This window comes from Tursiops truncatus, chromosome 2 (genome assembly GCF_011762595.2).
Source record: "Tursiops truncatus isolate mTurTru1 chromosome 2, mTurTru1.mat.Y, whole genome shotgun sequence".
NCBI lineage: Eukaryota > Metazoa > Chordata > Mammalia > Artiodactyla > Delphinidae > Tursiops > Tursiops truncatus.
The window spans coordinates 102,899,958-102,914,984 of record NC_047035.1 but is presented as its reverse complement, the minus strand read 5'-3'; the positions used below and the strand labels follow the sequence as shown (position 1 = coordinate 102,914,984).

Below are 15,027 nucleotides of genomic sequence, written 5' to 3'. Positions count from 1 at the left end.
ACACTGACAATAACTTTAGTCTCCTTAATGTCCAAATGAAGAGGATTGGTAACTGATAACACTTCCATTGATGTTTTGCAGAAATGATTCTATAGCAAAAAAAAAAAAAAAAAAATTCCTTTTTGGTGAGCACTAAAGGAAGAAACCATTGATACATAATTATAAATTCTTAGCCTTTAAACATTTTTTGAAATGAATATGTTGTGAATTTTGAAACTTTAAAATGCCCATCCAGATTTCAAGCCTTAGATGTTCCTTGCCTATACTTTTTACTAGGTCAAAAGCAGCTCACATATAAACAGTTATGTCCTTTGGTCATTTAGGTTTCAAATATCAGCTATATTTTGTTTTATAAAGTGATCTACGTTGTCCTTGTGAGTTCATTCATGGCTGGAAGAAAATCAGACACTTTGTATAAAGCAAAACTTGCAAAACCCTGGAGTCCTATTTCTGGCTGTTTCATAATACAAGTGATAAAATATAAATTTTTGTTTGGTTTGTAGATTAGAAAGGACATGGGAGAGGATGGAGAGTGACACTGTAGTTTGAATTTATAATTTGAAAGAAAGCATAGAAAATAAGTGATATAAAAAGATTACCATAAAAGTATCACCATTTTGCCACCCACCCTGCCTCCAACACCCAGGCGATCTGTGAGAATTCACCTTGGCTGTTTAAAACTCATTGCAATTAAAAAGTGATATTAAAAATAGTATACTACCACTTTAGCCAGTACAACACATATGTGATATCCCGGGAAATTGCAAAACATCTTCTTATCCAAAGTTTGGTACCTCGCTCTTAGAGTTTTGCAACCAAGGAATATAGCAAATACTGTTTTACATTTCACCTATTCCCTGATGCTTTGCTTGTTTCTTAAATTAATTCATGGGCAATGCATGGCGGGAGGAAAATAAAGAAAGCAAAATACACTGATGATATGGTAGCAAATACCACTTCCTAACACTAGCAACCTAAGACAGTAGCTTTATTTGCTTCTCTCTGGTGCCCAGCTTGATTGCATAGAGCAAAAGAATAGATGGCAGCTGTTTTTTAATGTGCTGTTAATTCCCTCCCAACCCAATATGCTTAATTCCTCATTCTTCATACCTTTGGGATGAAGTATAATGTTTTGTTGCTTGTTTACAGTATAGTCAGGCAACAGACACCGTACATAAAAGGTGCTACATATCATCAAACATATCAGGAATGCCAGAGAGTTCTGCTTTCATCAGTAAGGCTTTTCCACTGTTCATATCAAGAAGTTCAAGGGGAGCAGTGTAAAGCTACTCTGCTGTTGTAATATTTTTATCCACTACTTTTTTTTTTTTTTTTTTTTGGCGGTACGCGGGCCTCTCACTGCTGTGGCCTCTCCCGTTGCGGAGCACAGGCTCTGGACGCGCAGGCTTAGCGGCCGCGGCTCATGGGCCCAGCCGCTCCGCGGCATGTGGGATCCCCCTGGACCGGGGTACGAACCCGCGTCCCCTGCATCGGCAGGGGGACTCTCAGGCACTGCGCCACCAGGGAAGCCCCACTACATTATTTTTGAACCAACTCTCTGTACCTTTAAATGTAGTATTCATACTTCTTGCCTTTCAAAATTTGAGGATTTCGTCATTCACTTGCGGTATTCCTCAGAAAGGAACACGTTCTCTTGTGGAAATTATTGGCTAACATTAGCAAATTCAGGCCACCTGTTCATTGAAGAGTGTTGTATTTATTGGAGTACCTAGAATGGATTGCCCAGAGGTTCTCTTTTGGAAAAGTGCCAGCACGGTGCCCGAAATACCAGAGAGTGGGAAAGTCGTGGTCTGGACGGGGAGTGACTGCTGCACTCATGAAAACAGTGTTTGCGCGTGGCTGACATTAATGACAACCCAGGGCTGTGCGCTCACCGAATGTTTTCATTTCAGAAGAGCATCAAAACCACCGAGTCCTTTCAAGTCATCTTCTTTTACTGCGAAACCAGAAACCATGCCGACGGCGACTTCCAGTAATAACCTGGGTCCCAGCTGCAGGCTGTATTGAACTGCGTGTCGTATAATTTTCTAATTTGTGTGTAGGTAGTTGTAGCAAACAACTTAGTTTATTTCAGAGCATGACATCAGAAAGCACATTTTAATGCAGCAGTGATGGGTCATGAAGTCAGAATTTCCACAGAATCTGCTCGAATTGAACAGTAACATAAGGAGGAGGAAACGGGAGACTCAGAGGTTCCTCTCAAAGTCATTTACATTATTAGGTAAGGAGGCTGATTTTAGTTTAACAAATGTACTAGAAGGTATGCATCCACGGGAACATTGCCCTGTCAAAGCAGTCAACCGGAGAGGCTAAACCTCTGTACCTAAAACACTGTCACGGCCCCAAAACTAATACGTGATTTCTCTTCTGGAACTGCTTTCAACTCCTTTAGCAAAGTTTTAGTGTTCTCCATAGTGACCACTGTTCCTCTGAAAAAGTGAATTTGATTTTTGAAAACAACCAACAGTTACTGCGATGAATAAAGAGAAGAAACCAAGCCAGGCTGTTTTCCTTTAAAAAAAAAAAAAAATGACTCTAAAGCGACAAAGGTGTCTTTCTCCTCTCATCTCATTGGCACTGAGAGCAGTTGCCAAAGAAGGGACTCAGAGTAGTCCTGTGGCAATGACAACATCACTACTTTGAAGATCAATGCTTATTCTGGGGTAGAGACTGGTGCCAGTGATTTTGCTGGAAGAAAATACTGGCCACTAATTTTCTTCCTCCAGAATATTAATATGGTAGATAATGGCCACAACAGAAACAAAGGATGGTCAAAGGCCATCCTCTGCCACAGCACAGGAGCACCTCCACACATCCAGTATGTGTCCAGGATCCAGACGACCTTACCCTGATCGTACATGTTTTCGGTTGTGTCAGAATTACTATTCCCCTGACTAACAAAATTGTACAGCAAGTGTCAAGGGTGGGGAGTCGAATGGAGGAAAAACAAAAGGGAAACTCCTGCCCAGGAGGACCATGGAATGGTGACTTTCATGGTCATAATCTGATGGTGGTCACAGGAGAATTCTGACTGCAGCCACCAGTTGAGAAATCACTAAGATGAAGCAGGGTTTGGTTGTGGGGCAGCTTGATGCTTTTACTGCAGTCAACACAGAGTTCCATGGTTCCGGGCTGGGTGAACCTCACCTACTCGGCAGGGTTCAAAACAAGGGCACCCTGGGGAATTCGATGGAAACGTGAGTTGTGGCATTGAAGTTTTCTCCATGAGAAGTCCTTTGGAACTACCCATGTTTTATCCTGTTTTGCAGTTTGATGTGTTTGGGTGTATAAAGATGGGCTTTCTTAAAGTTTCCTTTCTTTTAATGTCTGTGAAATGCTGCTGGATGATATGCAGAACTGCTACCTATCTTCTTGTCCCTATGCCTTTTTCGCAGGGGTTGTTTTGACTTGTTGCAGATGGAGGAAAACAACCACACGGGAGTGAAGGGAACGGCAGCAGAGTCCTGGAGGAAGCATTCTTACATCTGCCCCTCATGATCTCAAACCCCTTGGCTCACTAGGCCCACTGCTAAAGTCTTTGTGGCTAATCTCCCCCAGTTTAGCAATTACTCTCTCCATAGGCTGGCCAAACATTAATTGAAATAACAATTAATATGAATTTAAATTCCTAGATTATTAAAATACGTCATTCGTTTAGGAACTAAAACCGTCGGGGTTTTTAGCTTTCTCCTATATCATCCTTTCTTCCTCCCCGTCTCGCGATTGTAGTTGAATAGAACGTGGGCCTGATAAAGTCAGCAGGGATGGAGAAACCACACAGCTGTTTATGAGGTTAGACGAGGAGTGAAGAAACGTGGTATCCGGTGGGGTGAAGGCTCCCCAGCCCTTTGACCCCTTGACGTACGTTAGACTAAAGGCAGCCTGATCACCACTTTCAAATTTTGGTTTTCTCCGTTTTAATCTCTTCCTGAAAGCCCCTTTAAGGAAAGCCCCTGGAATGACGCAATATAAAAGTCACACAGACCTTTTTTTTTTTTAAACATCTTTATTGGAGTATAATTGCTTTACAATGGTGTGTTAGTTTCTGCTTTATAACAAAGTGAATCAGTTATACATATACATATGTTCCCATATCTCTTCCCTCTTGCATCTCCCTCCCTCCCACCCTCCCTATCCCACCCCTCTAGGTGGTCACAAAGCACGGAGCTGATCTCCCTGTGCTATGTGGCTGCTTCCCACTAGCTATCTATTTTACGTTTGGTAGTGTATATACCAAAGAGTATATATATATATATAGAGTCCATGCCACTCTCTCACTTTGTCCCAGCTTACCCTTCCCCCTCCCCATATCCTCAAGTCCATTCTCTAGTAAGTCTGTGTCTTTATTCCCATCTTGCCCTTAGGTTCTTCATGACCTTTTTTTTTTTTTTTCAGGTTCCATATATATGTGTTAGCATATGGTATTTGTTTTTCTCTTTCTGACTTACTTCACTCTGTATGACAGACCCTAGGTCCATCCACCTCACTACAAATAACTCAATTTTGTTTCTTTTTATGGCTGAGTAATATTCCACTGTATATATGTGCCACATCTTCTTTATCCATTCATCTGTTGATGGACACTTAGGTTGCTTCCATGTCCTGGCTATTGTAAATAGAGCTGCAATGAACATTTTGGTACATGACTCTTTTTGAATTATGGTTTTCTCAGGGTATATGCCCAGTAGTGGGATTGCTGGGTCATATGGTAGTTCTATTTTTAGTTTTTTAAGGAGCCTCCATACTGTTCTCCATAGTGGCTGTATCAATTTACATTCCCACCAACAGTGAAAGAGGGTTCCCTTTTCACCACACCCTCTCCAGCATTTATTGTTTGTAGATTTTTTGATGATGGCCATTCTGGCAAGTGTGAGAGGATATCTCATTGTAGTTTTGATTTGCATTTCTGTAAAGATTAACGATGTTGAGCATTCTTTCATGTGTTTGTTGGCAATCTGTACATCTTCTTTGGAGAAATGTCTATTTAGGTCTTCTGCCTATTTTTGGATTGGGTTGTTTGTTTTTTTGATATTGAGCTGCATGAGCTGCTTGTAAATTTTGGAGATTAATCCTTTGTCAGTTGCTTCATTTGCAAATATTTTCTCCCATTCTGAGGGTTGTCTTTTCATCTTGTTATGGTTTCCTTTGCTGTGCAAAAGCTTTTAAATTTCATTAGGTCCCATTTGTTTTTGTTTTTATTTCCATTTCTCTAGGTGGGTCGAAAAGGATCTTGCTGTGATTTATGTCATAGACCGTTTTTGCCTGTGTTTTCCTCTAAGAGTTTGATAGTGTCTGGCCTTACATTTAGGTCTCTAATCCATTTTGAGTTTATTTTTGTGTATGGTGTTAGGGAGTGCTCTAATTTCATTCTTTCACATGTAGTTGTCTTACATGTAGCACCACTTATTGAGGAGCCTGTCTTTTCTCCACTGTATATTCTTGCCTCCTGTATCAAACATAAGATGACCATATGTGCATGGGTTTATCTCTGGGCTTTCTGTCCTGTTCCATTGATCTATATTTCTGTTTTTGTGCCAGTACCGTACTGTCTTGATTACTGTAGCTTTGTAGTATAGACACAGACCTTTTTAAATCATTGCACTCTCTATGCCTGAGAACTCCCTACCTTACTGATGCAATTATGTTTTTGCAAAGTGCCCTGAACTTTGGTATAGGTTCTCAAAGAATATTTGTAAAATTATGCCCGAAGAAAACATTCTTCGAAATGAATTAGTCAAGAAAGAAAGGAAGGAAGTGAAGAAAGGGAAATAATAAATTCACTTTAAAATGAACTGTACTGTCTAATTGGGCAATGAAGTGTATCTCTTGAGCACCATTTAGCTCGACAGACCAGAAGAGGGGAAGGGATTTCTCTTTCATAGATGAAGTAATTCACTCTCAAGAAACATTTTGAAATGGACTGATATTTCTCTGGTAGAGTTACCTGCTTTGGTAAATTTTATGGTAAAGTAATCAGTTCATCTTGTCTAACTGACAACTCAAAAAGCTGATTCCAAGAACAGGAGATTGGCTTCAATAGAAATACTATTTGTTTATTTTAGAGGGTGGGGATGGGTAAGGACCCGGTCAAGCTTACTCTCCTGACTTATTTTAAAGGATGTTTTAAATGAATAATAATTCCTCATAAGTCATCCTTCTGATTATTGGTGGGTGTGTTTGAGGTGTGACTGATTTTTTAAACAAACCTACCAAGGTTATGCACCTAAAAAAATCCTGTTCCATTCAGAATTTCAATTTGAGAGTCTGTACACTTATTCAACTTATTTTTTTCTAAGCCTTAATTTTTTTTTGAGCTCCATTTTTTGGAATTGCTTTCATTGACTGGTTTGGTTTCCCTTTAAATAACAGGAAACGCAAGATCAGGGCAGGTCATGGTGAGTAGTTAGGTTGATTTTCCTGGAGCACTGGAATGACTCCACTCACCCCTCTGGGCATTGGTTCCTCAACATCTCACAGGGAAGGCTCTTGTCTGATGAGTACATTTTGGTGTTACCACCAGACCTTGCTTCAGAGTTTACTTCTCTATGTCCTAATGGTCCCTGACATGGCCTTGGACTTGATCCTTGACATTTAATGCCTTAGACAGTTATAGCTGGGAACCATGTAGCTTGAGGGCCCAAAATGCTTCATTGGTGGCGATGGTTTTGTTTTGAAAAACACATATCAATGGGAAATAGATTTGCATTACTGATGCTACCTGCCAAGGGCTTTGCCTCTGTGGATTTAAAGCAAAACGTACCTATTGTGGGCTTCGACAAATAAAAAGCACCAAGCCCCTGCACAACCAAATAAATAAATAAATATGTAAAAAAAAACCCACCTGATTCGGTCCCAGAACCGTCAATTGAAATTGTTTACCTTGAAAGGAAAACCAAATACTTTATTTTCCATTCACACCATGTTAGCATTGTGCTGCCCTGTCTCTTCTGTCAATATATGGCAGGGTGTGGTATTGAAAGGAATTCTCTTTGACAGTAATAAACACTATTTTTTTTTTTTTAGTAAGGCCAAAAAAGGGAGGGGACAGGTGTGTAGAAACAGAGTGTTCTAGCTCCAATGGGTATTATGCCGGAGCTTTTACTCTGGACCTTGACGAGAACATTTCAGTGTGTTCCCTTGTCTAAACCAAAATGCAATTAAAATGGACAGAGTGGTTGCCAGATGGGCTTCTCTATCACAGTCTATGACTACTTTTCCTGACTAGTGACCCCTGGTGGGTTTCGCCATTGAAGAGATCCCAACTGTTGGGGAAATGACTGTTCAGCTCACTCACAATCATCATATCACCGTGTAACATAGCAGGACCGGATCTGACAGTTTATCTGGTGCAACACTACACCGAGGGGCAGGGAGTAGCTACAGTATTCCCTAAGAGGGAAGCTGAGCCCTGGAGAAAGAAGGTCACAAAGTTTCACACATGTCTGGGAAATTTCACTTGCTAGCAGGTAGTTTTAGAAGCTTCGGAACCCTGCAGCTGAGTCCCTTCCCTACTTCACCACACAGCTTTTAGAAGCCTGGCTCCCACTTCCTCTGCTTACCACCTCTTCAAGTTGCCAGCCTTGCTGTAGGCTTTACTTAGAAAGTGGGGAGCTGCTTAATACCCAGTGGTTTCTTTCCGTCATGCTTTGTACCTGCTTAGTGTTACTTCTCATATTAGGCCTCTGCATTAGAAACAAAGCCGCTGGGACTTCCCTGGTGGTGCACTGGTTAAGAATCCACCTGCCAATGCAGTGGACACAGGTTCAAGCCCTGGTCCGGGAAGATCCCCCATGCCGCGGAGCAACTAAGCCCGTGCGCCAAAACTACTGAGCCTGCACTCTAGAGCCCGCGAGCCACAACTACTGAGCCTTTGTGCCTTGAGCCTGTGCTCCGCAACAAGAGAAGCCACCACAGTGAGAAGCCTGCGCACCGCAACTAAAAGTAGCCCCCGCTGCTAGAGAAAACCCGCGCAATGAAGCCCCAACACAGCCAAAAATAAAATAAATTTTAAAAAATAAACTACTTCTAAAAAATTTAAAAAAGAAAGCCACTGAACTCCATGTCTTTATCTGAAAGGAATATAATGACCTATCCCTCATCAACCTTCTTGCTCATTCCCACAACTCCAGTAGCAGCTCTTGCCAAATACTACTGTCCTTGAAAGATAGGTGGTGTTGGTGATGATGATGATACCTAATATTTATTGTCCCCTTACTATGTGCTATGCACTGATTCTATAAGCACTTGGTTACCCTATAATAAGGACATAGGGGTTATTTTAAAGGCTAGGAAAATAAGGCACAGAGATTAAGAAAGCTGTCCAAGTTCACATAGCTAGTAAGTGACAGGGCAGGGATTCAACCGCAGCCTCTAGCGCTTGCAAAGTGAGCCTCTCCACTTTACTTCAAGGTTGTACTTTTCTTTCTTCTTTAAAAAAAGTGTCCACTATCATCCGTAATTCACATACAGTGAAGCTAATATAACAAGATGACGTGGGCCAGTGGGTTCTGTGTACCCTCTTGTCATCCCTGGTGCCTAGTCGTGCAGGTTACCAGCAAGTGGTGGTAGGACTTACAGCTGGAGAGACCTGTGTGTAACGGTATGGAACGTGAGTGTGTGTGTGTGTGTGTGTGTGTGTGTGTGTGTGTGTGGTGATTTAAGGTGGTAGCAGCCATTGGCATTAAAAAGGACCTGCTATTCTGAGCTCTGGCTGTGACAGTAAGATGTGCCTGTAGCAGCTGTTAGCAATCAGAGTGTGTTTCCATCTGATGTGAAATGTGCTGCCATCACTTGTGAAGTGGATTTCAAAACGTCGCCGTCCTGAAGTACCAAAGTGTGTGCATGGTGCACTTTTACTGCAAATTAGAAAGATTCACTTATGCCAGTGATAGTGTCACACTCACTCAAGCTCTCTTTAAGTGACAAAGACGCACATTGCCAAGTGCTGGCTAGCTGATAGGCGTATGTGCAGGACAGTCATAAAATGTCATCTGAAATGTTTGTCTGCAGGCAAAAGGAGCTCCTCGGATTGGAGGAGCAGAAACTGAAAATGGAAGAGGAAGGACAGGGTTGTGAACCTTATTTTGCTATCTTTCCATGGCTGTGGCGTTCTTACCCCACCCCTAGTGCATGACTTACATAAAGATAGATAGTTTCAAGGTAAACCCCCAAGATATACATTTTCTGTTGTAGGGAAGAATGACATTCATTAGGTGTTACCGTCTGGGAATTGATGCTTAGATGTCAGACCTTCTTAAAATAAATCTGACAATCTCTAAGCTCGGTCCAGAGCATCCCCTCTCCTCCTGTCTCACAACTACTTAATATCCTCAAGGCTCTGCTGCCTTTTTCTGTATTTGCCTTTCCAGTGAAGAAATAGCTAGAAGCTCCTGCTTTCCCCCCTTAGGAATAGACATAGAAAACAACTCTACTTCAGCTATCAGCCCATATTGTTATCCACTGTCTAGTTGATGTTATATATTATAACTAAATATGGAAACATTTCTTTAATAAGCAAGTTTAAAGAACACGTGTTTAGATAGTCAGAAAAAACTCCTTCGGGCACTTGTCTGGTCATTCCTGTGTCCAGCTGAACTGGTTGTCTTAGAAAAGCATTATAAAAGAGATTTTTAATTACCATTGACCTGCAGTCCAGAAATACATGACTGATGTTTTCGAAGGCTGAGAACTTGCCGTATCTGTTGTTCAGATATCATTGGCTATGTCCTGGAAATTGGAGGTGGAGAACCTAGTAGAATTTGTCTTCTAGGAATTGGTCACTCATCCTTCAAGATCTTAGAATCTTAAAACAATTAGTGTGACAACGTGTACACTTCTGCTTCTGGCAAGTCTAAATAATTTGCTTGTGATTTTTAATAAAAAACAGACCTTTCCCTGGTCTCTTGCCCAGAGTTCCATTCTCCCTATTAATTCTAGGGAGACTTTGTGAAGTGGGAAACAGCACAAAGGTAGAATGGGGATCTGGGCTGTGAGATAATCCTCACCCACTAAAATGATCTGTGGACCAGGAAATTTTTGGTATCACCAGTCTGTGTTCCTGTGGCTATGGATGTGTTGTCATCTTAGTTCTCAATGGCTTAACATAGAGGAAAGCAAATGTATTTTCAAGGTTTAAAGTTACAAGTTATTTCCAGTTTTTTTTTGCCATGAATCCAAACAGTTTGGTTAGGGAATATTTCTTAAATGACATGGTCTAATATTCAATGAACAGTAATTGATCTTCACAAAAACTACCTAAGCTAATGGAAAGAAACAGTAGGTTCCTTTGCCTGGTGAGCTATGATGACTTAACCTGGATTCTTGTTATTTTGACCCACTTCTGCAGATCTTCAGCAGGTGATGGCACCGTTAAGGAGTCTAGAAATTGTGCAGTTAGAATTAGCAATCAGTAGCTGACTTTTTAGGCAGGAGACTTTGGCCCTTTAAAGAGAATTCTGAGACAAACAGAATATTTGGATTGATTTATTCAGTGAAGTATGATGCTATGTGCTAAGCATACAATGGACCAGACTCATAGGAAGCCATAGAACAAATAGATTTAAACAGATATCCTACTTGTTTTAAGACCCATTTCTGTGTCAATGGATTTTTCTGTCTTTGGACTTTGTAATTGAATCACCAGGTTTGTTTCTTTTTGTAACATTCTGTGTATCTATTGAAAAAATACAATCTTGTAAATTGAAGTACCAAGATCATACAATACCTATAAGTTGAGGTGTGCATAGGCAGGTGCAAAGTTAAGAGGGCTGTAAAATGGAGTGCTTATCTCTTGGGCTTAGGTGTGAGAATTTGGGGGTAATGGTGTAAAGTAAGGTTATTTCATAAAACGCAGTAAGAGTAATTTTGATGTTTTTGGTAAAGCAGAAACTAGATAAGATCTCCAGATTTGGTTTGGTTTTAAAGATGTTCTTTTCTGTTGTTGTGAAAAACAGACTTTGAATGATGAAAGCAAAGAGGTGACCCCATTGCTCTCAACTGTGAGCAAAGGAAGACGTAACCTAAATGTGGCACAATTGCTCTTGTTAAGGGAAAAAAAGGAATTGGTATCTAGAGTGAGGTTGATCGCTAGAAAAGATTAGCTGCAGTTCTGTGAGTCAGATGACATTTTTTTGGGTCTAGTATTATCCAGAATTATATAAGGGACACATACCTATTGTTGGAAAAGAAGTTTTTAAGAAACTCTCTTGATCATAATCTAACAACTTAGTAAGATAAGATGGATTCTTTTTCCTGCTGATATGAAATGGCTTAACCCACCCTGAGAGATTCAAGAGAAGGATTTTGATTAGACATTTCTGATTTCAAGGTCCAAGAAAATCTGCAAGAACTTCATATTGAAAAAATGTAGTTAATTCTAGAATCTTAGAAGGACCTTGAGAATAATTGAGAATAATTGGCTGAATGGCCAGTTACCTTTGTCTTAGTCCCTGATTTCACATAACCCCAGAAATCCTCAACAACAAGGATGCTCCGTTGTTCACAAAAGTGATAGAGATTAGATTAGGAAAGACCAAAAAAAAAAAAAAAAAGAAAAGTATTTGTATTGCTGATCTTAATGGCATCATCTTTTGTTGGGTGAGAATTTCTTCAGTATTTGACCTACTGGATAAGTAAAGTGGAGTATGAGGAAGCAGCTTCTCTTGCTGTTCAATTATTTTATTCAAGGTCTAATTGGTCACCAGGTAATTATCAAAAGAGATAAATTGAGGTCTTCTGTGCATGACTGTGTCGTAGGAGAATTCTAGAGAGAACTGGATCTAAAAATCAAAGCCATCCACTGTTCCTCTATATGAAAAATCTGTTTCTTCTCTGATTTGACAGAATTTCCCCATCTAGGGACAAAAGTACTCATTTGGATTTGGCTTTTAGCAGAGATACATGTGCATCAGGGAGTGCGAGTCAGTTTCTCTGGAAAGCTTAATCCAGTAGAGATTGAAACATATTACAAAGGATTAATATTCAGTTCCCATTGTCAGAACTACCTGCATATTCACAGAAAGCCACATGACAGCACATACTTGTCTTCCTCATTCTTCAGATATTTCCTGCGTACACAGCTCAGCCTTCTCTGAATTCATATGGGCTTTAACTCCTAGGCTCCTAAGTCTTACATGTTTAAAGCCTGAAGGAAATAAAGTTTCAAAAATCTAGTTTTGTCATATTTTAGCTTTAGTGTGCAAATGCTTGATCTCTTGAAGAGTTTGAGGTGTGTTTATGTGTATGTATTCGGCAAGTATATGTAACACTTTATTTTAAAAAATGATTTTAAAAAGCTGTTACATTTTCAGCAGAAGCCACAATCCAGTTAAAGCTTTTAAGAAGTGGCTTTAAACAGTATGTAAGGTGTAGGACTTTGGTCGGGGGGAGGCAGAGTAAGGTACAGGACCTGTTTTTGGATGGCTATAATTTGACAGGGTCCTTTGAGTCAGACATGAACTTAATACCAAGGGTCAGAATGTCGGAGGGCAACCTGTGTGTTTATTGTGTATAACAAGTGGGAATCATACCATTTCCAGGATACTTCTGCAAGACAACTGAAGCCCTGGTGAAGGGCTTAAGTTCAGTGACTTTGCTTGTGACGGCTGTTACAGAGAGGTGACTTCTCCATCTATGTGCTTTTTCTCTGAAGCTGAGACAAAGATAGTAACCTCTGGACCCATGAGTCCCTCAGGAAGGCATTTTGGAAACCAACAATTGAAAAAAAAGTTTGAGTCTAGTTAGCAGATGAAGATTACAGTTCTGTGGATTTTTCTTTATTCTCTTGGTGGCAGAGCCTGTAGTGGGTGGTGAGGGCACAGCGTCCTGGTCCTTGCCAAGAATGATATGCCAAGCTTCCTAAAGCTTCCCATCTATATAGGTCTTTTCGTCTTCAAAGAGCTTTCTGAGCATTCGTTTACCACCACCTGCCTGGGAGATAGGAGTTATTCCCATTTTATAGGTGGAGGGAGTGGAGGTGTAAGTGACTTGCTTGAGGCCACTCAAGGAGTTGAGGGTCAGAGGGAAACGCAGGAGTGCCAACTCCACTTTTTAGCTGGATCAACCTCCAGCTCTTTCTCTCTCATGGCATTTCCCCTTAAGAGCCCCAGATTGATGATAACATAAATCTAAAGTCATCAAATAATCCTGAGCAAAAAGAGACACCAAGTCTGTCTTTTTTTTTTCTTTGGTGGCTGCCTCTACAGTTAAACCCCGGGAAACCTAGACCTAGAGAAGAAGCCATTTAACCCTCCTGAGGTTCACTTTCCACATCAATAGAATGGGGCTAATAAGACCCACCTGCCTACTTCAGAGTTGTTGTGAACACCAAAATCAAAACAAGCTAGTGAGGACAAAAACTTGGAAAACCGTTACAGAGCTCTGTAAATATCAAGCATTACTGTTGTTGCCAGAAATGACCACAAGACTGCTCTACCAAAGGGGTAGGACTTTTCTAATTAGGGGGCTAACTGCTTTGGTGATGTTCCACTAGGATCAAGTACTATCATGAAAAAAATTGCAAAATCAGTAGAAGAAAAGACTGTACCGGGGACACATACCAGTATTATATTTAGTATATATTTAGTAGAAAAAATGGCTGAACAAGTTGATTTTTAGTTTGCAGAGTGTGTAGCTGGAACTCAGCCCTCCCCACCCAGGATGCCTATTGAACATGCCTGCACTGTGAAACAAATCCATGTTATACTCCAGGCCTTAGGTCCAGGGACAGAGTGTGCCAAACTGTTTGAAGCCCACAGTCTGTTCTTCCACCATGAAGATGTATTGCAAGCTCTCTGCAAACCCTGATGGTGGCCTGGGGCCTCCAGCAGCAGCGCTGAGAGAGTAGAGAGAGAAAAAGGCTCCCTGCCTCCAAGCTGTTCCAGCCACTCTGCAGCAGGGCTCACAGGCAGGCGAATTTCAGCCCCTATTTTTGCCCCCTTGGCTGATCCCCATGGGGCAGAGTCCTTGGAGACCCTGGAACTAGAGGTGGCCAGACCCAGAGGGGCTACAAAACTCTAGAAGTCAGGAGTTGCCGGAGTCCCTCCAGGAAACCAGGTGAAGACTCCCTACCCCCCCCGCCGCCCCCAGCTGGCCTTGACATACAGGCCAGACTGCCATCCAGGCAGCTGCAGAAACCTTTAATACCCCAGCAGTTTTAAACAGGGGATAAAATAAAATGACTAATCCATAAAGGACTCAAGCCATTTTGCCGAAAATAAAATCAAATGCCTTAGGGTTTTTCTTTTTAATCTTTATTGGTTTTTCTGCTTACAAAAGTAATACATGCTGGTTGTAAAAAATTCAAACGTTAGAGAAATATGTAACATAGCAGGTGAAAAGTCCTCCATATTCTCAGCCTTCCAGGAAAAACACGGTCAGCAGATTGGTATAAAGATAGGGGTTTTTTTGGTTTTTGTTTGTTTGTTTATAGCAGCAGTTCTTGACAGTTTTTGCAAGACACACAAAATTGCTTGGCATTCATATGTGTGACATAGTGTCATGGGTGTACCCAAAGTTTGGCCGTTTCCTGGCAAGCCAGCAGTAACCCCACCCTGTTCCGTCCAATTTGAGAAAGCATATGGTTGTGCAAGTGAGCTAGAGTGAAAGATCTTATGGGGATGATCTTAGGTCCATGTTAGTTTATTTTTTTATATGAACCAGTAAAAAACTTTATTTTTTTTTACTATTATTAGCAACAAATGCCTTGTGACACATCCCACACTGATTACAACATGCTGCTATGTTGTAGCAGTTAAGTGCCAACGTTGTAAAGGATCGCTGTGGTAGCTGGTATGAACTGCCTGTCATATTAGCTAGAGGCTAAGCCGCTTTTCTCTATCCCCGCTTTGGAAAGAGCTTAAAGTCTGCAGAAAAGAATTTCATTTCGCTATAAGGCAGGATTTCTTATCAACAATAACAATAATAATAACTGTGTTTTGAGTGCCAACTCTTTCTAAGGATTGTGTGTGATGTGCATATATATAGAATACATGTATAAAATAATCATAT

The 15,027-nt window shown here is 40.9% G+C and overlaps 1 protein-coding gene across 4 annotated transcripts in view; it reads left to right on the top strand.

Moving 5' to 3' along the window:
• Positions 1–15,027, top strand: part of RORA (RAR related orphan receptor A) — a 929,914-nt gene that overhangs the window by 866,334 nt on the left and 48,553 nt on the right. Inside the window, exon 1 of one of the 4 annotated variants that reach the window (XM_019947582.3) lies at positions 1,588–2,242. The exons of the other annotated variants lie outside the window; for them this stretch is intronic. Coding sequence (XP_019803141.1) covers positions 2,140–2,242 — 103 coding nt within the window. The 5' untranslated portion in view covers positions 1,588–2,139. Of the gene's footprint in view, positions 1–1,587; positions 2,243–15,027 lie in introns of those variants that run through there. 4 annotated transcript variants of the gene reach the window in all.